The 25,921-nt window shown below is 36.1% G+C and overlaps 1 protein-coding gene across 8 annotated transcripts in view; it reads left to right on the top strand.

The window, feature by feature from the left end:
* Positions 1-25,921, top strand: part of OSBPL8 (oxysterol binding protein like 8) — a 214,113-nt gene that overhangs the window by 89,766 nt on the left and 98,426 nt on the right. For 4 of the 8 annotated variants that reach the window (XM_054443356.2, XM_054443354.2, XM_054443357.2 and 1 more), the window contains 2 exons: positions 10,044-10,080; positions 19,026-19,163. In XM_054443356.2, coding sequence (XP_054299331.1) covers positions 10,044-10,080; positions 19,026-19,163 — 175 coding nt within the window. The remainder of the gene's footprint in view (positions 1-10,043; positions 10,081-19,025; positions 19,164-25,921) is intronic. The other 4 variants (XM_054443358.2, XM_054443361.2, XM_054443363.2 and 1 more) reach the window with 3 other exon arrangements.

The raw sequence follows: 25,921 nt of genomic DNA, 5'->3' as shown, positions 1-25,921 counted from the left end.
TGATGGAATTTGGGCTTATCAGATGGCCAAAGGCTTTGCTAGGTATTAGGGTTATAATCACTAAGCCTTTTTTTTTTCTTTTCTTGTCTTTATTCATTATTTGCTGAGTGTCCACAATGGTGCCAGGCTCTGTTCTAGTTTTAAGGAATATAGCAGTGAACAAAATAGACAAAATTCCCACTCCAGTGGAGCTAACATTTCAGTAGAGAAAGAAAAAATATATAAATATGAACTGTGTTACGAGATGATTGCTATGATGAAAAATAAAGCAGGGTAAGAAGGATAGAGAGTAACAAAAATAAGGGATGAGTGCTGTTTCGGGAATATTATGGAAGTATTCTGATGAAGTAGCTTTTGAGCAGAATCCTAAAGGAAGTTTTCTAGGCAAAAAATAAGAACTAAGTGTAAAGCTTGCATATCTATTGGGCAGACAGTGGTGGTTAGTCTGTAAGCATTCGGGGTTGTGGGAAAGGGTGAGTGAAGGGTCTTTCCTCCTACTCAGGAAGGTGGAGGTACGGGGTCAGTGTTGCTAGGAATACATGGAGCTCTGTGGGCTCTCCCCTGCAATCCGACCTGATAATAGAAGGATGCAGTGACAAGACAGATGGAATATCTATTTGTTATGCCTGCAGTGGGAGGTCAGGAAATCCCTTATCAAGGATGTCATGCTTTATATAAGAAATGAATGAATTCACCAGGAGAATCACTGGAATGGCCTTGAGGGGCTGCAGCTCAGGAGTGGGTAACGTAGGAAACTGATTTGGGGAGTTAGTGAACTGAGCTCTTTAAAAAATCAAGTCAGTGGAATCACATGAGGAAATCATGTTGAATGGAAATAAGAGATTCTAGGATGCAGAGAGGGAGGAGAAAGAGAAAATGGGTTGGAAACTAAGAGAGGGCAGAGTTTTCAGAAAAGGAGTGGTCAGCAGTGGCAAATGCTAGAGGAGTGGTCAGTGTTAAGTGAGCTAGGGAAAGGTAAGATTGTGCTAGACCTGAGTTGTCTGATAGTGTAGCCACTTCCCACATGTGACTAATTTAAAGTTAACCTAATTAAATTAAAAGTTGTTCCTTAGTTTTACTAGCCACATTTCAAGATTTCAATAGCTACATGTAGGTAGTAGCTACCCTGTTGGACATTACAGATACACACTATTTCCATCGTCGTAGAAAGTTCCATTTGACAGCACTGTACTAGACCATTATAATGGTGGAGAAAAGTTAAATAACAATTGAATTATTTATTTATTTGTATGGCAAGAGAGACAATACTGTGAGATAATTATGAATTATCAGAGAATTCACATTAGAAAGTCGGAGTTGGAGAACGATAGCTTCAGCTTGAACATAGGTAGCAGAATTGGCAATTTGAGCTCTCAAGGTGAGGGGTTTGTTGAGTGTCTGCTATGGCGCCAAGCTCTGTTCTAGTTTTAAGAGATATAGCAGTGAACAAAATAGACAAAATTCCCACTCCAGTGGAGCTAACATTTGAGTGGAGAAAGACAGAAAATACATATAAAAATTTTAAGCTATTGAGTAGGAAAGCAAAAACAAAGTAGGGTGAAAATTACAGATCACTTTAAGCAATCAGTTTTACTAGACAGAATTTTAGCTAAGTGGAGTTTGAGTTAAGTGGAGATGTGAGACCATCTCATAGAAAATCATTATTTCTGTGGGATGGATAATTGGGCCAAATTGTAAAATATTTTAACTATCAGTGTTTGGGGCTTATTTTTAAAAGAATAAGGTGCCACCAGATGTTCTTTAGTGGAGGAGAAATGAGGCCAGAGTGACTGCCTAGAAAATTAAGTTGGTAAATTAATCACTTTTTTCTGGGTCCTTTCTTAGTCTTTGTCATTTGTTTTAATAATAAGTAATTCTGCCTTATGTCTATATACTGATTTTCAAAACAAATTTATATACAATACTCGGGTAAACTATTATTAAGCCTCATAACAATTCTAGAAATTTGTACGGTTTAATAATTAGTGCATTTACAAAGGAGAAAAAGAAACCTCACAGAAAGAAGTTAAGTGGCATGCTAATGATGGGATAGCCTGAAGAATGGGTAATGTTGGGTAGACTGGAGATCACTTATCTTAGTGTTGAATAAACCAAAATACATACTGTCTTCTGTGTATGGTGACCTTGGCAGTAGGGACTATGTTTTTATCATGTTTTTGAATTCCGGTATGTAGCATAGTAAATGAATGAGTGGGCCGAGACTGCATGCAGGGACATCTACCGAAAGGGAGATGCAGAAGTTGACACATGAGGTGATGTGGGTCTGACATAGGGGGCACTAATGGGAAGTGAAAAAAAAAAAGACTGAATGTGAAATAGGCACCATAGAGGCAAAAAAAAATCAGAATTTAATAATTTAATCAGATGTTGGGGGAAATGTCTCAGATGAATCAAGGGTTTACGCCTGAGTGTTTGAAAGAAAGTTGGGCAAATCAGTGTGGAAGCTGGTTTCTGAGAGAAAGCTGAGTACTATCTCTGATACAAAGATGTAAAGCCCTTCCTTTGTTAACATAATTTTAGAACTAGAAGTTAATATGCAATAATGTCCAAACATATAGGTAGAAATGTTTTGAAGTTTTGGAGATATGCTAGGTATGAAGAAGAAACTATGAAGTTATCTGAATATAGGTGATAAATGAGCCTTCAGCATCAGTGGAACCTGCAGGAAAAGAGCAGGTAGAGGAAGAACAACAGATAGTTGAAGCTGAGCGCTGGTAATGGCCATTCACTTATTGAATGGGAGGACAGAGTGTGTGGAGGCAGGAAAATAGAAGGGAAGCCAGAGCAGAGGAGTATTCTTAGAAACCAAAAGAGGCTTACATGAGAAGACTGATAGACAAATACATAAAGGAAGGATATAAAGTGTGAAAAACTACCAGGCCAATGCCAGAGAGGACTCCACAGGTTGGCAAATTAAAAAAGATTTTTTTTTTTTTTTTTTTGGAGACGGAGTTTCGTTCTTGTCCAGGCTGGAGTGCAATGGCGCAATCTTGGCTCACTGCAACCTCCGCCCCACCGGGTTCAAGCGATTCTCCTGCCTCAGCCTGCCAAGTAGCTGGGATTACAGGCGCTTGCCACCATGCCTGGCTAATTTTTTGTATTTTTAGTAGAGACGGCGTTTCACCATGTTGGCCAGGCCAGTCTCAAACTCCTGACCTCAAATGATCTACCCACTTCGGCCTCCCAAAGTGCTGGGATTACAGGCATGAGCCACCGCGCCCAGCCTGGAAAAAGATTTTTTAAAAAGGGTTCAATTTTCAGTGTAGAAGTAATATTGCACCTTTTGAAAAATAACTATTACTTAAAAGATTATTGCACCGCTTAATATATTTGATAAATTCTGGGTGCTCTCTAGATTCAGATTTAAGTGTATGAGATTAAATCACTCCTGAGAAAATTTGTTTTCTTTTTAAATATTGCCATATTCAGAAGTTGCTGAAGTTCAAGAGACAGTGAGTAATATGTGGTGCTGTGTGGGACATGTTAACATTTTTGCATTTTTTTAGGATTTCAAGTTGGATTCTTAAAATGTACTTCCCACTATACTTAATCATAGATAATTATGTCATAATAAGAAATAAGCTAGTGTGGATTGAAAAATATCAGTTAAAAACTGTTTATATTTTTTTCCAAAATGTAAATAAGTTCTTTTTTTTGACTGTAAAAATAATGCATACTAGTATACCATATTTAAAAAATACAGAAAAATACAAGTAAAATCCTACCTCCTAAAGTTAACTACTGTTGATATTTTGGTGGCATCTTTCCTAAGTTTGTATGTGTATAAGAAAATTTATAAAAGTAGGGTCATATCATACAAGCTTCTTTATAACCTACTTTTAAGAGCCAATATATAATGGATTTTTTTAGTAGGTGGAAAAATAAACTTTTTTTTTTTTTTCTTTTTTGAGATGGAGTCTTGCTCTTTTGCCCAGGAGTACAGTGGTGTGATCTCGGCTTACTGCAACCTTCACCTCCCGGGTTCAAGCAATTCTGCTGCCTCAGCCTCCAGAGTATCTGGGATTACAGGCATGTACCACCACACCCAGCTAATTTTTATATTTTTAGTAGGGACGGGGTTTCACCGTGTTGGTCAGGCTGGTCTCAAACTCTTGACCTCAAGTGATCCTCCCACCTTGGCCTCCCAAAGTGCTGGGATTACAGGTGTGAGCCACTGCACCCGGCTGGAAAAAGAAACTTTAATGACTACATGCTAGTTCATTGTGTGAGGGTATTTTGTTACCCTGTTTAAAACAGGTTACTTCTTTAGATTACTGTAAATGGTGTTGTGGTAAATATCCGTGGACACATCTTTTTATTTATTTTTTATTTTTTATTTTTTGAGACAGAGTCTCGCTCTGTCGCCCAGGCTGGAGTGCAGTGGCGCGATCTCTGCTCACTGCAAGCTCCTCCTCCCGAGTTCATGCCATTCTCCTGCCTAAGCCTCCCGAGTAGCTAGGACTACAGGCGCCCGCCACCATGCCCGGCTAATTTTTTGTGTTTTTAGTAGAGACGGCGTTTCACCATGTTAGCCAGGAAAGTCTCAATCTCCTGACCTTGTGAACCGCCCGCCTCAGCCTCCCAAAGTGCTGGGATTACAGGCGTGAGCCACTGCGCCCGGCCAGACACATCTTTTTGAACATTTTGTATGATCCCCTTATTAATATTCCTAGAAGGGGAATTGCTGGATCAAAAGTGCGATCAGGTTATTTTTAAATATCCGCTTGGCAGGCCAGATAATATTCTTTATCCAACAGTGATAAGCTGTAGTTCCAGGACAAATACTCCTTTAAAATCTCTCCCATGAAACTCAAGGGTAAAATGTGGACAAGTATATTTTGCAGATGATTACAGGAATATTAAAAATTCAGCTAAGTGTAGAGTGATGACTCCTGTTCAAAGAACAGACAGTTCTCAGCTGCAGTATATAGCTCTCTCTGAAGTTTCTTATTCTAAGGGCCTATGATAACGCTAAATAGAGCACTCTTCAGATGTTTTGTATACTGTTTCTGAATTGTAGTTTCTTGGAGCCAGCTGCAGCAGGATTGCTTCTGTAACAACTTGATCAACTTTATTGGGTGAAGAGGTGCCACCAGCTACGTCAGTGCTTGATGAGCTCTTTGTCATGAGTGAGATGACTTAAATCAAGCCATGATGTATATTAAGAGGGAAGTGCTGTGCCAAAGGGAATGGAATCAAAGCTATAGATTGCGTGGGATTACTTCTTTATTATTAGGGTGGCCTTCCATCATGGTTTATTTGAGACTGAGAAGTTTCCCAGGATGAAGATGTTTATATACCCTAAAGATTGCTTGTTTAATGCTAATTATAGATGAGGTGGCAAATATTTAGACATACAGTAAAATAAAATCACTTTTTTTTGCATTGTGCACTATTTCTGAGATTTATAGACAAAAATTAGTAAATATTTGGGTAATGGCTATAAATATTTCATGCTTTTAAATACTTTGAGAGTATGTCTGAAACTTTTGTTATTGATATATCTTATCGATATACTTATAACAATTAGATAACTGTGTGGACATTGTCTGTGGGACAATGGTAAACAATACGATACTCAGTAGAGTCAATTAGAGAAACTGTTGCTTTTTAAGAGACAGGGTCTCACTATGTTGCTCAGGCTGGAGTGCGGTGGCTGTTCACAGGTGCGATCATGGATCATGGTACACTGCAGCCTTGAACTCCTGGGCCCAAGCAGTCCTCCTGCCTCAGCCTCCCATGTAGCTGGGGCTACAAGGTGCCCATGATGACCTTTTTCTGAATAAACTGAGAAGCTGTTCTCGGATTCTCTGAGATTCTAGCTCTATTTAGGTTCTTTAACAAAAACCAAGAAGAACGCCTAGCATTTTACTTTTTAAATATTGTACAAGGTAATTGTGTAGAGTGGTTCCACATCAATAATTTCACATTGTTTTTATTCATGTGTTATACAACATGGTACTGTACAAATTTGACCCAGGTCCTAGAAGTGATAAGAATAAGAAATTAGTAGTATGCAGTTTAGTCATGTGCAGAAGACTTCAGTGGTATACGTTACTTTGTAAATTTGATATGTAATCCTCAGTTACCTATATCCTGTTTCCCATTGGCATCACTTACAAGCAACTCTGGAAGGATGATTTCACTTGACTCCCAGTTCAGTGCTTTTGTATCCATATCCTTTTGAGGAAGTTTTCTGAAGCCATGCTTATTTTTCATTGTGTTTCAGCTTTGCATTTGCAGTGTTTGAGTGTGATTCTTAGTTGTGTTGTCCATTATAATATATGTTTTTCTAGGGCCTGTTCTTTTATCCCATGGCATTTTTCAGTCTCTTATGATTAAGCCATTCAGGTCATATAATGTAACTCTCATACATAATTTATATTTTTCTTACCAGCCTGAACCTTTCCCTGTACAGATTTATATATCCAACTGCTTACTTGACATTTCCACTTGGATGAATGTCTGACATGCATTTCAAACTTAATTTGACCCAAACTGAGCTCCTTATATTTCTCCCTGTGAACTAGCTGCTCTCACTATCTTTTCTGTCTCAGATAATGGCAGTCCCATCCTTCCAGGTGCTCAAACCCCAACACTTGACATCATTTTGTTTCTGCCTTTTTTATCTCACATTTGGTCTATTTGGAAATCTTGTTTGCTCTATTTTCAAAATATATTTGGAACTCAGCTACTTCTCATCACCTTCACTGCTAACACTTTGGTCCATGATTCCCCCTCTCCTAGATTATAGCAGTAACCTCCTAAGTGATTATACCCTTGTCTCTCTAGTCTGTTATCAACATAGCAATCAGAGTGATTCTGTTAAAACATAATCAGACTGTGTCAATTCTCTTCTCCAAACCATCCAGTGGTTCCCCATCTTATTCAAAATAAAACCAAAGTTTTGGCTAGACCCTACAAAGTCCTATACACCCTGACATCTGTTTACCCCTCTGACCTCATCTCCTACTACTTTCGTATTTTTGCATTGCATTCCAGCCTCATTGGCCTTCGTGCTCTTCCATAAACATTCCAGACTTGCTTGCATCATAATCCTGTACACTTGCTCTTCCCTCTGTCTTTAATACTTTCACCCTGTATGTTGTTATGCCAGGTTCCTTTATCTTATTCAGTCAACTCTGTATTGAAGCCTTCTTAGGCCACCCTATCTAAAATTTTAACTCCCTTTCCCTAATATTTTTTGTGTCCCCATTGGTTACTTATTTTCCCCCCTAGTTTTTATGCTATGTATTATACCATGAATTTTTACTTAACATTTTTTGTGTTACTGTTCATCTGTCTTACTAGGACATGAGTACCAAGGGCAGGATTTTTGTCTATTTTGCTTACTGCTATGTCCCTTGGTGTCAAAGTGATGTATGTCAGCAGTAGTAGTTACTAAGTAAATATTTGTTAAATGGATGAATGGATGATTGGAAAAGATGATGTTTGTTTTGATTATTGTTCAGTGCCTCAACTTGAAAAAAATAGAATTGATCCGATAGAATCAGATTTGTATGACACAGACATGCTTGAGGATAATGTCGAGACTAACCATGCTTGGACGTTTTTGGAGCAAATATTTAGTAGTTGTTGTATATGCTAAGGATTATTTTCTGGGAGTAAAAAAGTAAGGAGTACAGCTGTATAGCATTTGACATAGTGCTGTTAATTGACAAAATATGAGAATATAACAGAACTGTACGATGAAAGTTGAGCTTATTAATCTTTAAATAGAAGATGAACTGTAAAACCTTCAAACATGACTGGCCTTGTGAAATTAAATATTCTCAGCCATGTATACATAAGATTAGAACTACTGCTTTCCTTTAGGAAGTTACTGGTAAATCTAGGGAAATGATGCAATCATTTATATCAATTCAGGAAGATCTTAGAAGATGTCTATGAAGCATTTGTAAAGTTTCCACAGTTGTTTCAGCTTAACTTTTTTCCAGTTTTCCAGTGTTATGTTATTTATTGGTATACAACAAACTATCTAAAAATTAAGTGGCATAAAACAACAAGCATTTATTATCTCAGATTTCCATGGATCAAAATCCAAGAGTAGCTTAGCTGGAAGTCTCTCACTCAGTCTCTCATGTGGTTGCAGTCAGGATAGTGGGGATCGGGCATTGCTGCAGTCTCAACTGAAAGACTGACTATGCCGGGCACGGTGGCTCATGCCTGTAATCCCAGCACTTTGGGAGGCTGAGGTGGACGGGTCAGAAGGTCAGGAGTTGAAGACTGGCCTGGCTAACATGGTGAAACCCTGTCTCTACTAAAAATACAAAAATTAGTGGGTGTGGTGGCACGTGCCTGTAGACCCAGCTACTCAGGAGGCTGAGGCAGAAGAATCGCTTGAACCCGGGAGGCAGAGACTGCAGTGAGCTGAGATCACACCACTGCACTCCAGCCTGGGCAACAGAGCGAGACTCTACCTCAAAAAACAAAAAACGAAAGACTGGGGATGGAGGGTGGAGTGGGAGATCTGCTTCCAAGTTCACTTAGTGGTGTTTGCCGACCTCACTAACACCATAGTTCTTTCACTTAGTGGGCCTCTCTACAAGGCAGACATACGAAGTGACAGTTGGCTTTCCCCAGGGTAATCTATAAGAGATTGAGAAACTGCATGCAAGATGGGAGTCACAGTCTCTTTATAATCTAATCCCAGAAGAGACATCCCATCACTTTGGCTGTATTCTGTTCATTAGAAGTGATTTAGGGCCTGGTGTGGTGGCTCACATCAGTAATTCCAGCATTTTGGGAGGCAGAGGCTGGAGGATTGCTTCAGCCCAGGAGGATATAACTTTGCCAACTTTAGTTTGTTTGTAAAACCAGAAGAATGAGATTAAATGGGAAACTGCACAAACATGAATAGAGCAAATGCCTTCAAGGCATTAGAAGATCATTTCAAGTATTGTAAAAAGCCATCACTTAGGGAAGGAATAGGTCCAAGATTTTATTCAAGGAGGTGATAAAAGCCCAAAGGAAACAACTGCTAACTTGTTTTGTCACAGCCAATTAAGATCCTCAAGTCTCTTTAAGACCAACAAATAATGTAATTATTGGGAATTTTTTGTTTCTGTTACTGCATTTGTTTTGGTATGTTACTGCATTTGGTATTTAAAATGAAGGAGAGCTGAGAACTCCGTTTCTACCAGAACCAAAGCACTTGTCCATAGGCAACATTTAGAGTAATTTATGTTAAAATGGTTACTAAACAAAAGGTCAGCAGACTTTTTCCTCTTTCTTTTAGTTGATTGCAAGTTCTTCATTCAAGGGTTGGGTCTTCTGACTTCCCAAAGACCAGTAGCTCCAAATATTATGCTTGATTTTTAGTGGGCCCTAAGAAAAGTTTGTCTGACTTAGTAAAACTTCTTTCTAATTAATGTTTCTTTTTTTTTTTTTTTTTTTTTTGCCATTTGAGAAAAAATTTGTTCTACTTTGTTGATGCCTCTGTAGATGCTCTTCACACAATACTTGGCATGTAACAAGCACTCAATAAATGTTCCTTACTCTTTTGTAGAATAAACGTACTAAATCTCTTTGTAGTGTTACGTGCTTTCATGGCATGCAGAACTAATCTTTAACAGTGCATGGGTGTTATATAGTTTTAAACCACCTTAAATTTAGGGAATGCATAACTTGGCTGTCTCTTAAATTTCTATGTAATTTTTACCTTTACTAACTTATATCTTGAATTGTAATTGAAAGTAATTTTTGACTTAATTTTCAAAACAGAATACTTAGGTGATCCATTTTTCTCTTACCACCTTCATTTTCTAAAAACAAAACAAATATTTGATACTGCTTAATCCAAGATCTTTTTTTGTATGTGGAAAAGGAAGTTTCTTGTAAATTATTACGGTTATTACTGTTGATGTGCATGTGCTTTCTACTTATAAACTAATGCTATTTTCCTTGTCCTTTTGTTTCACTGCTGTTTCCATCCTGATGCATTTTGCTTCTTCCTGATTTGGACTGTATTTGTTTGCTGCTCAATTACCCTGCCTTAAAAGCTTCTTGGTGATAGCAAAGATGTCCTTGGGCCATCAAGTAAGTAGCTGAAGCTTGAACGGCATGTTTGGGGACATGATAATATTTTGATGTGTGATTATTATGAAAGGCAAATGGTGTTTCAATTTTGAATTATTAAGTCTTCTACTTTTCCTTCCAGGAATTGAAATATAAAGTAAAGAATATAAATGGTCATTTAGTACCCAGTGCCCCATCTGTTCTCATTGTCCATCTGAGATTCATAGGCAGTGTTTGTATATTTACATCTTGATTATCTAAAGATGCATTATTTACCTAATTATCTAACTCATAATTTGGGACCTCTTCTTCATAATATTTCTTTCTACAGTTATCACATGGCATAGATCTAGCACAAGGATTTCACTGCCATATGAAAGGGAGAAACACTTTTATTTTGTCAGAATTTTTACATAATAATTTGATTATGAAAATTGTTTTATACTTTGGGTATTTTATAAGTGAAACATGTTTTACCTTAGGAATTTAGAAGATGTATCCTTGAAAATTATATCCAGTTCACCTCAACACATTTTACTGAGAGTTTTTTGGGGCAGGGAGTGGCAGACACTGCCAACTTTTGGAGGTACATAATGAATAAAACATGATTCCTGCCCCTAAAAATTCTTATAGTCTAGCTAGGGAGTAAGAGGGGCAATTTTTATATTAAAAATCATAGAATTGCTGAGGTGAAAAGAACTTCAGAAATTATCTAATAAAGCATTAATTTTATAGAGGAGAGCCTAAAGTTAAGATAGCACAAATATCCGAGAAGTTAGAATTAGTTACTAGTCCAGTGTGTCTTCCTTCTACTGTTATTCAAAGATAGAAGGAAACTGTTTGCTGCATTCAAGTATAACTAAACAGTTAAAATTTTACTGCATCATGATGAAGATTTTAACTTTATTGATGAATAATATAGAAAATTATATTGATTTAGGAAGTTTTATTATTGATTCCTAAACAATTATCTGATTATTGCAAGTCAGTTTACTGTTCTGGGACTTATATTTCATTGACCTAGGAAAGGAACTGAATGAGATAATGGTAAAGGTTTCTTCTAACTATAAACTTTTTTAGTCTAGATCAGTTGCTGTTTATCTCTCACTGGTTATAGTATGTATGTAATTTTTTTTCTAAAAAGAGAGGATTTAAAGTAATATGCTAAATCCTTTTTTTTTTTAATTCTTGTTTTTTAGAGACAGGGGACTCACTCTGTCACCCAGGCTGGAGTACAGTGGCACGATCGTAACTCATGCAACCTTGAACTTCTGGGCTCAAGGGATCTTCCTGCCACCTGAGTAGCTAGGACTCCAGGCTTGTGCCACCACACCCAATTAATTTTTAAAATTTTTTGTAAAGATGTGGTCTCACTATGTTGCCCAGGCTGGTCTTGAACTCCTGGTCTCAAGTGATCCTCCTGCCTTGGCCTCCCAGAGTGTTGGGATTACAGGTGTGAGCCACCGTGCCTAGCCCTTTTTTCGTTCTTAAATGCAATAACTCAAAATATTTTATAAATATTATTTATTATACAATCATCATTAGGAGGTAGAAATCTTAAAAATAGAAAAAAGAACACAAATCTCAAAATGTTGTTTTTGATTTTCTTGAGACAGGGTTTTACTTTGACACCCAGGCTGGAGTGCAGTGGCACAATCACAGCTTGCTGCAGCCACAACTTCTCCTAGACTCAAGCGATCTTCCCACCTCAGCCTCCTGAGTAGCTGGGACTGCAAGCATGTGCCCAGCTAAATTTTTTTTATTTTTATTTTTTGTAGACACAGGGTTTTCCTACATTGCCGAGGGTGGTCCTAAACTCCTGGACTCAAGCGATCCGATCCTCCTGCCTTGGCTTGCCAAAATGCTGACATTGCAGGTGTGAGCCACTGCACCAAGCTTCAAAATATTTTTATGTTTTGTTGTTCAGCCTTGTGATACTTACTTGGCATATAATTTCCATGGATTCTTCAGTTTCTTTAATTACCTCATATATTTAGACATGGACTCAGGTGAACTGAATGGCACTGCTGAGCTTTATAAATAGAATAGCATTTTAAATATTAACTGAAATATTTTATCTTAGGAACTGGGTTTTTACAAATGGAGATCTTTTTTACTTGGAATAGAAGAAATTTACTTAAGGTTATATATTTCAAGCATATATAAATAAAAATATACAACATAATATTAGAGATGACTTTATAATGTGCTCTGCCAAGTATTAAAAGGCTGGGTCTGTATAATCATTTGTTAGAGACCATATGTCTTTTAAAGTGAAGTACAGTTGACCCTTGAACAAGACAACTTTTAACTGCACGAGTCCACTTATACGTGTATTTTTAAAAATAAATATATTGGAAAATTTTTCTGAGGTTTGTGACAATTTAAAACTCACAGATGAACTGTACCTTAGAAACAGAAAAAATAAAGGAAAGGTTAGATATATCATGAATGCATAAAATATATGTAGGTACTAGTTTATTTTCTTACTACTTTAAAATATACACAAATCTATTACAAAAGTAAAAATTTATCAAAACTTTTCACACACACCGTACATGTTGCCATTCCCAGTTGAGAAAAATGTAAACAAACATAAAGATACAGTATTAAATCGTAACTACGTAACATTAACTAGTACATACTGTACAACTGTAATAATTTTCTAGCCACTTCCTGTTACTACAATGAACTCAGGTGTTGCAAATATCTACTTAAAATGCTGTGTGATGCTAATCGTCTCTGTATGAAGTTATTTGCTCCAGTAAATTGCATATTGCTTTAAAAAGTCATTTTTCACCATTCTTGCCTATTTTCATCATGTTTCATGCAATATTGTAAACCTTGAATAACACTATGGGACCCATGTCAAGTACCACTGTTGATGCTTCAGTTGCTCCCAAGAAGCAGACAAAGGCCATGACATTACAAGAAAAAGTTTAATTGCTTAATATTTAGCTCTAGATTGAGGTCTGTAGCTGTGGTTGCTGCTATTTCAAACTGATGATTCATCTTGTAAACAGATGGCATAAACTTATGGTATCAATAAATATAATATAGTACTGTAATTGTATTTTCTCTTATGATTTTCTTAATAACATTTTCTTTAGCTTATGTATATATTGTATTACATAATACAATATGTAATACATACAACATATACAATATGTGTTGATTCTTCATATTATGTATAAGGCTTCCAGTCAACAGTAAACAGTAGGCTATTAGTACTTAAGTTTTTGGAGGGTCAAAAGTTAAATGCACTTTTTTTTTTGACACGGAGTCTTGCTCTGTCACCTAGTGCAGGAACACAACCTTGGCTTACTGCAGCCTCTGTCTCCCAGGTTCAAGCAATTTTCCTGCCTCCTCCTGAGTAGCTGGGATTACAGACGTGCACCACCATGCCCAGCTAATTTTGTATTTTTGGTAGAGATGGGGTTTCACCATGTTGGCCAGGCTAGTCTCAAACTCCTGACCTCAAATGATCTGCCTGCCTCCCAAAGTGATGGGATTACAGGTGTGAGCCACCACTCCCAGTCCCTAAATACACATTTTTGACTGCTTAAACGTCAACTGTAGTTCCATGGTACTTGATTAGGATCATGTACTATAGAATGAAAAAACTACGTGATCTATACTGACATTTAAATTATTGGAGTATTTAAGAAATGTATACCTTAGAAGAAAAGGAGATATAGGATTTACATACAGATTATTATTTATGACTTTAAAAAATTACTTCATCTTATTTTAGCTTCCACTTAGATTAAAGGCAAACTTTGAAACTTGTAAAATTCTTCAAATTTTATATTGATGAGTTGAATTCAGGAGGTAAAGATGTTTTTGATTCACGTTCTCCTTAGATGGAGCAGATATGTTAATTATATTAACTATTTCAGTGTAATTTCTACTAAAGATGAGTAATGTGAGTAGCAAAGCAGGTTGCTTTACTTCCACTTGAAGTAGAAACAGCAGAGGGCACTGTAATGTTATCTTTCGTAGGTGAAACAGTAGAACTGCACTGGAGTCACACAATGATTCATTTGCCAAATATCTATTCAGTCATTTAGAGAGTATTTAGTGAGTATCAGTTATATGCCAAGGGATACAGAAAAAAAAGTCACTGTCCCTCTTAAACTTATGTTTGAATAGTCTACTATTATGTAACTGATGTAGGAAATCATAAAGATTTTTATGTTCCCTAGCCTCTTTTGTCTGTATAGTTGTTAATGCTTGTGAATGGGGTGAGGGAAAATAAATAGAAACATGGGCTTTCTGTTTTTTTTTGGTAAAGAGGTGCACTTTGTATATTGCTGTTTCTGCATACTCTGTTACTTCACGGTTATCAAAATCATGTAGTAATACTTCCACCGGAAATGGATTAGAAAGGGTGAATAGAGCTAACTTTACAGTTCAGGCTGTTTTAAAGTTATTCAAGACATAGACACCTATGTTTTACTGACAGAATGCTAAAACCTACATTACTTCTGCTAGTGGTTCTTATAAAGTATTTTAAATTACCATTAAATGTTCTGTCTGATACATACAAAAGAATATGTGTCATATGTAAATGAGAGTATAATTATACAATGAGCCCTGATTGACCTATCACTCAGCTTAAGAACTAGAATCTTCCATGTACCTTCGGTCTTTCTGCTGTGTTTTTTTTTTTTTTTTTTTTTTTATTTAGGTGGAGTCTTGCTCTGTCACCCAGGCTGGAGTGCAGTGGTGCGATCTCGGCTCACTGCAAGCTCCGCCTCCCGGGTTCACGCCATTCTCTTGCGTCAGACTCTGAAGTAGCTGGGACTACAGGCGCCCACCACCACGCCCAGCTAATTTTTTTGTTGTTGTTGTATTTTTTAGTGGAGACGGGGTTTCACCGTGTTAGCCGGGATGGTCTCAATCTCCTGACTTCGTGATCCACCCGCCTCGGCCTCCCAGAGTGCTGGGATTACAGGCGTGAGCTACCGCGCCCGGCCTCTGCTGCTTTTTTATCCCTGAGCCTGCCCCAAGAGGGCATGACTAGGTTGTATTTTTTCCTTTTATTATTATTTGCTTTTTAAAAAGTCTTTTTTGTTGTTGTTTTTTACTCACGTATGTATCACTAGATTTTGCTTGATTTTCAGTTTTAAAACAATAGTGTCATGGTTTATATAATTTTCTAGGACTTGCTGTTTGTAGTTACCTTTTTTTTTTAAATTTTTTAAAGAGACAGGGTCTTGCTCTGTTGCCCACACTGGGGTGCATTGGTGTTATCACAGCTTACTGCAGCTTTGAACACCTGGGCTCAAGTGATGCTCCCACCTCAGCCTCCCTAGTAGCTGGGACTACAGATGCCTGCTATGCTAGGATTAGTGTTAGCTACCACGCCCAGCTAACTTTTTTTTACTTTTATTTCTTTTAGAGATAGGTCTTGCTATGTTGCCTAGGCTGGTCTTGAACTCCTGGCACCCTCCCACCTCAAGCAATCCTCCCACCTCAGCCTCCTGAGTAGCTGGGATTATAGATGCAAGCCATTGTGCCTGGCTGTAATTAACATTTTACTTTTAATATTCAATCATGTTGTTTGTTATAGAACTAGATCGTTCCTTTTTAGTGCTATACACTATTTCATTATGTGCATATGCAACAATTTATTAAAATTCATTTTTCAATTGATGAATATGTTGTTCTGGTTTTTGCTATTATGAACAGTGTTGCTATGAACATTCTTATTCTTGTCTCTTGGTATATACCTGTAAAAGTTTTTCTAGATCCAGGAGTGGAGTTGTTGGACCCACAGGGTATTCAGTTTTATATAAGAAGCTCACATTGTTTTCCAAAGTGCTTGTATCAACTTATACTCCACTAACAGTGCTTAAGACATCTCGATGATCCCATCCTCATCAGTATTTGGTATTATCAGACATTAATTTTTGTTAATTTTACTGAGTATAAAATATTTATCATTTTGATTTGTATTTGCCTCATTACTAAAAAAGGATGAACATCTTTTCATACATTTATTGCCCATTTGCATTTTTCTTCTGTGAATCACTGTTCAAGTCTTTGCCCTATTTTGCTATTATGATGATGTTCTTTTTCTATTGATTTATAGAAGTTTTTTTTTTTAAGAACATTCTAGATACCAACCTTTTGTTAATTATGGGTGTTGCAAATATCTTATTTTGTGCCTTTTCAGTTTATGATACCTTTAAATAAATTTATACTTTTAATATTGAACTTACTGATTTTTTAATTTTTGGGTTAGTGCTTTTTTGTGTCTTTTTAAAGGAATCTCTGTCCCAAGTTTATGAAGATATTCTCTTATTCTAAAGATTTTCCAGTTTTGCTTTTTACATTATGTCTGTAGTCTTCATAGAACTATTCTTTGTGTGTGGTAAGAAGTAGAGTTCTCTCTACTTTTCCAATATTGATGACCAGTTGATAACCTCATATTGTTAACTGAGTAATTTATTTTCCCTATTTCTGTTGTATATCTGAGCTCCATGTATATATGTGTCTGTTTCTGAAAGCTATCTGCTATGTTCTTTAGGTCAGTTTCTCTCTCTGCATCAGTACCATACATTTAAAATTATTTTTTAATAATTATCTTTAGGAATCAAATGAATCTTGGATTTAGTAACTGAAAGAGACACCATATACTTTATGATGTTTTATAAAAATATAAAGTTGGTTTATTGACTCATTCAACATAAATTTATTGAACGTCTTTAGTATGGTAGGACGCGACACCTTCAATAGGGCAGGAAGTTTACCAGGACCTGAGAATTTATGGGAAAATAAGGCAGACAAAACTTCCTTCTCTCATGGAATTTAATGTCTAATGAAGAAAAGCAATAAAGTATATTTTTCAGATAATGATAGGAGTACAATGAAAATCATGTAAGGAAAAGTGATAGAGTATAACTGTGAAGTGGTAGGTACTAACCCTAAAAAAAAAAAATGCCAAATTGTGCCATGTTGAAATTAAGAACGTATCAAAAAGTACCATGAAGAAACCAAAGGGCTTTTCTGAAGAGATGACATTTGAGCCCAGACAACAAAGGAGAGGAGCTAATAATGTGATGATCTGGGGTAGGAATATTCCAGATAGAGCAAGAGATAAAAGCCCTGTGACTGGGCAAAAGATGGCCTTTCTTGAGGAAATACCAAGAAGACTATTACGGCAGGAGCCAAGTGAGTGACAGGACAGTAGTAGAGAATGAGGTTGGAACAAGTAGCAGGCCAGACTGTGTTGAATTTCCAGGTTATGGATTATATTGTAAATGTAATGGGAAGCCAGTGAGGATATTTCTGCATACTGGAAATCTAATTTATGATTTTAAAAGATTGCTCGGTAAGAGAAAGAGAAAAATAAAAACACATCTAAGGTTTTGGCCTGAGAAAGTAGTGGGAGGGGAGTAGTGATGGCACGAACTGAGACTGGGGAGAGGCAGATTTGAAGGATGAGCAGAATCAAAAATTACATTCTAGATAAATTTGAGATGCCTGTAAATAATTAAGAGGTGATTATAAGTCAGGCAGTTGGGTATGTAAGTTTGAGTTTAGGGGGAGATATGAAGTTGGGAATCATCAGTCTATAGATTTTTTTAATTGACTTGGAAAAATAATTATATTTTGGATGAAAAGTGCAAGTGTTTTTGTATGTTTACTTTGGAATCTAAGGAGCTGAAATAAAATTTTGAAAACTATTGCAACAGAAAACATTTTAAACTAATTAGATTTAAAGGACGTGATGATAAAAAGGTGAATGTGAAATTCTGAATGTCTGTGTTGAAAAATAAAACCTATGGTGGAGACTAAATCGCCTTTTTTTGAGATGGAGTTTCGCGCTTGTTGCCCAGGCTGGAGTGCAATGGCATGATCTCTGCTCACTGCAACCTCTGCCCCCCGGGTTCAAGCGATTCTCCTGCCTCAGCCTCCCTAGTAGCTGGGATTACAGGTGCGCCAACACGTCTGCCTAATTTTTGTATTTTTAGTAGAGATGGGGTTTCGCCACGTTGGCCGGGTTGGTCTTGAACTCCTGACCTCAGGTGATCCACCTACCTCAACTTCCCAAAGTGCGAGTAAATCGTCCTTTCTTAAGATGAAACTCGAGTTTTTATAGGCTGAAAGCACAGGAATATAAAATGAAAGAATGTGGAGATCCTCAGGTACTTTGGACTTGGCAGTTTGCCCTGTTTCTTCATTGAGTGTTTTCACTTTGTTTCTGCTCTCTGAAACTGGGCATGGCTCGCTATTACTGAGCGATAGATAGTAGGATGGCCAAATGGGTGAGAAGCAACTTCAAAGCACTACTTAAATTGGTTATTGGGGCAGCAAGCTTTAAGAGACAGACTTTGGAACCAAATGGTTCTGAGTTAGAATCTTGCCTCTATTACTGTTTAGCCTCAGGCAAGGCAATCTCTGACTCTCAAGTTTCCTCCTCTCTAAAACAGTTATCATACCGACTTTTCATGAAAATTAGAAATTAGAGTAGAAATTCTAGCGAATGTCAAATATTATTTTATACTGTTAGTAATTTGTAGTTTTTCTGATTACTCATGAGGCTGAGTATCTTTATATGTTTATTGACCATTTGTATTTTTTTTTGGGGAAATGACTGTCTTTGGCTTTATTGTTTTGTTGGTAAATATGAAAAGTAAATAGCACAATGAAAGGCAAACAGTAAACCTTAGGCCTTTCATTATCAGTTGGATATGTATTTTCATTATTATAATGTCTATAATTTGTATATTTGACTAAAACATACCTGCCAATTCTTCAATAACAAACCAACATGAAAACAAAAACAAACCAACATGAAAACAAGATGACTATGAGAATTTATTAAAGTATTGAGTTGGTAAAATGAATGTAACCACCAAGGCCATTTCGGTTATGATCTTATTCCATGTTATTAACTATACTATGATGTAGATCTATGACTTCAGTACTAATTATTTTTCTCTTCTTTCTTTGAGCTGTTGTAGCAAACAGTGACGAGTCTCAACTTCTGACACCAGGAAAGATGAGTCAGCGCCAAGGAAAAGAAGCTTATCCAACGCCAACCAAAGATTTGCATCAGCCATCTCTTAGTCCAGCAAGTCCTCATAGTCAGGGTAGGAAGTTGTGGTTTTCATGTTTTGTCTTGTTTTTGTTTTTGTTTTTGGAGGGGAGAAGGGGAGAATGACATTTGGGGGCTATCGTATTTTTTTTCTTTTTAACTATTTGGTTTTGTAAGGGGTTTTGTTTGTTTTGTTTAGGTCATCTATAATACTCTTGAAATTAGTACACTTTCCTTTAGACTTTTAATTTTTTTTAATATTCTCCAACATACTTCGTTAGTTATATCATTCATCTAATTTGGTGATTCTTACACTTTGTGGTTTCATGGTTCCTTTGTAGTGTTAAAAATTATTGAAGACTGTGAAGTGCTTTTGTTTATGTGAGTTATATCTATTTATATTTATTATATTATAAATTAAAACTAGAAATTTAAAAATTTAATTCATTTAAAGTTATAAACCCATTACATGTTAATGTAAGTAACATTTTTATTAAGAATTACAATGTTTTCTTTCCCTCTACTCCCCAAAAAGTTGATTGAGAAGGTTGCTATTGGTTTATCCCAGGACTTCTCAACCTTGGAACTATTTTCAGGATTTCTCAACCTTGGCACTGTTTTGGCCTGGACAGTTCTTTGTTGTGGAGGGCTGTCCTATGCATTATATGATGTTTAGCAGTATCCCTGGCCTCTACCCAGTAGATGTCAATAGCAGTTTCCCCAGTTGTGACAACCAGAAATGTTTCCAGATGTTGCCAAATATCCCTTGAGGGACAAAATCATCCATGATTAAGAACTGCTTTTTGGCAGTTTTTGCAAATCACTTTAATGTCTAGCTTAAAAGACACCTGCATTTTTGTATCTGCTTCTGCAGTCTGTTGTGATGTGATGATCCGATTGAAGTATATGAATAAAATCTGGTCTCACGCATATATATAATATATATATATATATAAAATATATATTATATATGTGTGTGTATATGTGTATATGTGTATATGTGTATATATGTATATATGTATATATGTATATATGTGTATATATATGTGTGTATATATGTATATATGTATATATGTGTATATATATGTGTGTATATATGTATATATATAGAGAGAGAGAGAGTGAGAGAGAGAGAGAGAGTGTTTATACATAATTATAGATATTCTTTGATAATATGCCAAATCTTGACTAGTAGCAATTTTCTTAATGTTAATTGCAATCTGGAATCTGAAGCGCTATCAGTACACTTTCCATACTCTGTTAAAATTCACTCTTGAATTTTGAATGGCTCTTTACTCATGCATGATTTTGTAACATCATGCATTAGTCATTTGGAAAATATTTGCTCACTGAATTATACAGATCTTCCAAGTGTTGACACATTAAAAAATATACTACAGAGAAGGGCTTTATGTACGCTTCTCATTCTGTTGCACAGAATATTAAAATCTTACGTACTAAAGGTTCAAGAGCCATAATTTTTACTTCTTCATCAAGGACATCTGTAAGTGAAACTGTCATTCTTCTGTGAGTGCATGACTGAAGAATTCAGTGCCTACTACTCCAGTTTGGTGCCTCTGCCTTGGTTTGTGCTAAGTTGCCAGCAGTTTTACCCAACATTGCTTTTGTGCCATCAATGAAAATGGCAACATAATGAAAAAGTATTATGAAACTAGTTTTCACCTTGCAGACCCTCTAGAAGGGTCTTTGGGTACTCCCAGAAGTTCAGGGATCACAGTTTCTAATTCATAATTGATAAGTTTTGTATAGTGGATTCTGCTCCTCAGTTGAAGTTTATTTAATCAAATGTACAGAAATCTCCTGTGGTACTACTCATAGCTGTGGTGGGAGGACTTCTGCTTTTAAAACTGAGAAATGAAATTTAGTGTTTTTAAAGTTAATGTATACTTAGCTTATTGAGTATTTTTAAAAATTAAATTTAGAGTTCTGTCATACTTTGTAATTAGTCAGGTTTGATGTTGTAACTTTATGAATTATCTTTTGAAATTGGCTTTAGTAACTTTTTAAATGAGTACTACCTTGTAAATAGTAAGTTACATGATCATTTTCTACTTTATTTCTTTATTTTTTGAGACAGAGTCTTGCTCTGTCGCCAAGCTAGAGTGCAGTGGTGCGATCTCAGCTCACTGAAACCTCCGTCTCCTGGGTTCAAGTGATTCTCCTGCCTCAGCCACCTGAGTAGCTGGGATTACAGGCGCACGCCACCGTGCCCAGCTAATTTTTGTATTTTTAGTAGAGACGGGATTTCACCATGTTGGCCAGGATGGTCTTGATCTCTTGACCTTGTGATCCGCCCACCTTGGCCTCCCAAAGTGCTGGGATTACAGGCGTGAGCCACCGCACCTGTCCTCTACTTTATTTCAATAGAAGATGTTTTTCTAGTCATATATTAGATGGAAACATTTTCATATAGCATTGTACGAACTATAAAAATTTATGTAACAAGATGAAAATAATTACTATAACATATATTGCTTAGTTGTCGATTGTATTTTTGAAAAGTTAGCATTTTTGTTGCCAAAATGCTTTTTGGAAGACCTGAAAAACAATATATGATACACACTCTGGTATAAATAAGCTTCATTAAGATAAAATTCTGAAACAATGCAACCGATCTGGTTTTTTTTTGCACTATGCACCAGAATTTTGGCTATAATAGATACGGTTTCTCTGATTCATGTATCTGTGCACTAGAATATTTAGAGGAATTCTTTAACTTAGGAGTTAATGAACCAACAAAAGGGTTAGTTACTAATAATTAAAACTACACTTGTTTATATTTATTATGGATGTTTTCAGGCAAACAGGGAAGTTAAAAAAACAGTACAGTGAACACTAATATACCCATTGTGTAGATGTAAACAGTTATTAACCTTTTGTTTTGTTTGTTTCATTTATTTAGGATACAGCGTGAATATTTAAATTACAGACTTCATGATGTACCCCAAAATACTTAATGTGTCTCTAAAAAATGAGCACATTTTCTTATATAACCATAAAACCTTTATTACATCTAACAGAACTAACACCTAGTCTATATTTAAATTTCACCTAGTTTTCCCCAAATCTTTCTACAGTAGGCTTGCTGAAACCAAATAAAGTCCATACATCTTACTTGGTTATGTCATTACGTCCTTAATCCTAAAGAGTCTCCTTGTTTACTTTTTTTTCTTTTGTGTCTTTGACGGTTTTAAGAAACTTGGCTGACCGGGTGCAGTGGCTCATGCCTGTAATCCCAGCACTTTGGGAGGCCGAGGCAGATGGATTACCTGAGGTCAGGAGTTTGAGACCAGCCTGGCCAACATGGTGAAACCCCATCTCTACTAAAAATACAAAAAAATTAGCCGGGCATGGTGGCGGGCACCTGTAATCCTAGCTATTCGAGGGGCTGAGGCAGGAGAATCACTTGAACCCGGGAGGCGGAGGTTGCAGTGAGCCGAGATCACGCCATTGCACTCCAGCCTGGGCAATAAGAGTGAAACTCCGTCTCAGGAAAAAAAAAAAAAAAAAATGGATCTAGGCCAGTGTCCTATAGAGTGTTTGACTTTTTTAGATTTGTTTGATTACGTCTTTGCGGTATTACTTAATTTGTTTCTCTGTCTTCTATATTTTCTGTAAACTAGAAGTTAAATGCAAAGGCTCGATTATATCTAGCTAGAGCATTTTTGGTAAGAATACTTTGTAGGGAGTGTGTAGTACTTCATGCTGCATCACATAAGAATTCACTTAATATCTGATTGTCCTGCTGCTAGCGATACAAGATTGGTAGATTTAGGTGAGGATAGCCTGATTCTTTTCGTTGAAAGTTGCATCTTTTCATTCTTTATGACTTGAAAGTGAAGATAAAGATGATATATTTGGCACCTTGCAAAAATCGTGTCCCCCATCAACTTTTTACTGAAAGATGTTTGAATCCTTTGATGATCATTAACTGAATCAGTTACAATATTAGGAGTTGAAAAATGGTGATTTTATAATTCTGTCATTCTTTTTATATGTGTTAATGAAATTTTTCTTTAAAGATGAGATCATCACTTAGGGTTACTTGGTAAATGTGAAATATAGTTAGTTCCTACATAAAAGGTAGGCTGTGTGGGTATTTGTTTACTGCAAAGGATTAATTTTTTGATTGAAGGCGTAATGTGAAGTCTACTTCCAGTGGGGACAAATTCTTTTTGCCTTGTAAGTTTTTTTTAATATCATGAGAAACTCATGGATTTTAACATATTCATTATGTTTCAGTCATTGGTAAAGTGAAGATAATAGTATTTAGCACATAGGATTTTATTAAGGTTTAAAATGGATTCATATGTATATAAAGCCTAGCACCCGGTAGATGATAACCACACATGATAGCTGATGTAATAATAATAACAATTATTATCATTACTGTCATCAGTATTTTAAATAAAAAATGATTCCATTGGGGTTGAAGGCTGACATTTTAGGCTTTGCTATACTTCAGTATCTTTTAGAGGCTCATTTAGAACTTCTTATTAGTATGGATGGCCCATGTATAACCCTTTAATTTTTGCATTTAAAGCAGCCACGGTGTTAGTCATATCTTTATTTGCACTTAAATGTTCATAGGTAAGTTTATGAATAAATTAATATTTTTAGAGTAAATTACGTAATAGATGTACTTTTTTGTTAAAGTCAACCCATTGGCTTTTTGTAAAGCAAAATACCTTCCTCTGGTTTATCCACTGAAATTCCATATCACAGTTTTCATGTGTAGGAGGTTTGTTTGAAATAAGATTATCTGTTAGCTTTTGGTCATGGTGAAGATTAACTGCTGGAGGAGATAAACCAATGTCCAGAAAACCTCTGATGTATCTGCCTTATCTCAAGTACTCATGATCAGCATTTTAGCTTCTGAATGGAAAGAATTAGAGTTCCAAAAGCTTATAGATAATATAGTGCATAACATTTAAAGGTCCTCCTGTCTCTGAGGGCTTTTATATGCATTAGCTCATGGAATTCTTACGAGGACTTTATGGTGTATAAATCATTATTCCCCCCATTTTACAAATGAGGAAACTGAGCAGTTGGTAAGGTTTACAAGTCTACATAGTATGTAATAGAGCTAAAATTTGAACTTAGATTAAACTCAAACTTTTTAAGTTCCAGTCAATTTTGTCATATTTTTGGAGGTTCAAATTTTTCAAACTTTGACTCTTGAGTATTTTGATAGAATTCCATTATGTATACAATGCTTTGGAGATATATTTTTTGGGGGGTAGTACCTAGGAGTGCAATTGCTGAATCATATGGCGAGTGTTTGTTTCACTTTATAAGAAATGGCCAAGCCATTTTCCAAAGTAGTTGGACCGTTTTTACATTCCTCTTAGGCAGTGTGTGAGTAGTCCAGTGGCTCTACATCCTTGATCTTTTTTATTTTAGTCATTCCAGTAGGTGTTCAGTGGTATATTGTGGTTTCAGTTTACATTTCCCTCATTACTGATGATGTTGAGCATCTCATATGCTCATTGGCCATCTTTTACATTTTCTTTTTGCAAAGTATCATTTCATATGTTTGCCCATTTGAAAATTGTCGTTTGTATGATTATGTTTTAAAGGTTCTTTAATACATTTTAATATCATTTTGATAGCCATGTGTATTGAGAGTACCTTCTTCCAGTCTTGGCATGCTTTCTTATTTTCTTAATGCTTTCTTTCTAAGAGCAGATGTTTTTAATTTCATTGATGCCCAATTTATCAGTTTTTTCTGTGATTCAAACTTTTTTCCCATTAAAGAAAGTTTGGCCTACTCTAAAGTTGCAAAAGATACTTCTGTGTTTTCTTTTAGAAGTTATAAAGTGTCAAGGCTCTGATTTATCTCTTGATTTTTATTCTTACTTTTACCATCTTGGTTAGATCTCTATCATTTTATGCCTGCGTTACTGAGTAGTACCACAGCCTCCTAACTGCTATTAGAACCTTGCCCTCCAACATACCAGTTCATCTTTCTTCACAAAACAACCAAACAAAAAATTATTTTTTACGTATTTTGGTGAGATTATGATGGGTTCAGGGTTCTTATAGGTGTGTGTGACCAGAGAACACATGGATCCTATGAAGTAGATCTCTGAGGGAAATAATATGAATAAAAGAGAAATATAAAATTTTAAGTTAAAGTACCACTTTTTATTATTAAAGTTTTTAACTCTAAAAAAACTAGCGAGATGGCTACATTTATGTCCCTCTCATTCTCAAAAAGGCAGTGGCTTACTGTTGCTTAGAGCAGTAGCACCTACATCTGGCTGTATCTGAGTCACCTGGAAGCTTTGCTTAGATATAGATTTCACTCCACTCTTTCAGAATCTCTAAGGGTGAGGCTCAGTAACATAATGTGTTTATAAAGCTCTCCAGGTGTGTCTGATGTAGCAACATTTGGACCACCAAGTGGAAACCAGCAATTGAGAGCATAAATTTAGGCTTCCATATCTTTGGTAGTCAAGGTTCTTAGTATGTCTGATTTTACTGTACTCTTCCGATTTCATCTTGTGTTTCTCATCATCATGGACCCAGCTAGATAGCTTTCTTCACTGTTTCCCAGTGTGACTGTACTTTTATTTGTGCTGGTCTTCTATTGTGGAATATGCTTCTTCTTTCTACTTGCTTATCCAAATACTTCTCATTCTTGAAGGTGTAGTTTAAATCTGTTCTTTTTTGTAAGGCTTTCTTAGGTGATACTGTTATCTCAGTTTTCAAAATTCTTATATCACTGCTTTGGGAATTTCACAATGTGCTGCTTTATATTGTTATTATAGTAGGTATGTTTGATTTCTT

Source organism: Pongo pygmaeus, chromosome 10 (genome assembly GCF_028885625.2).
Source record: "Pongo pygmaeus isolate AG05252 chromosome 10, NHGRI_mPonPyg2-v2.0_pri, whole genome shotgun sequence".
NCBI lineage: Eukaryota > Metazoa > Chordata > Mammalia > Primates > Hominidae > Pongo > Pongo pygmaeus.
The sequence above is the reverse complement of the archived record's forward strand: the minus strand, read 5'-3'. Positions and strand labels throughout refer to the sequence as shown.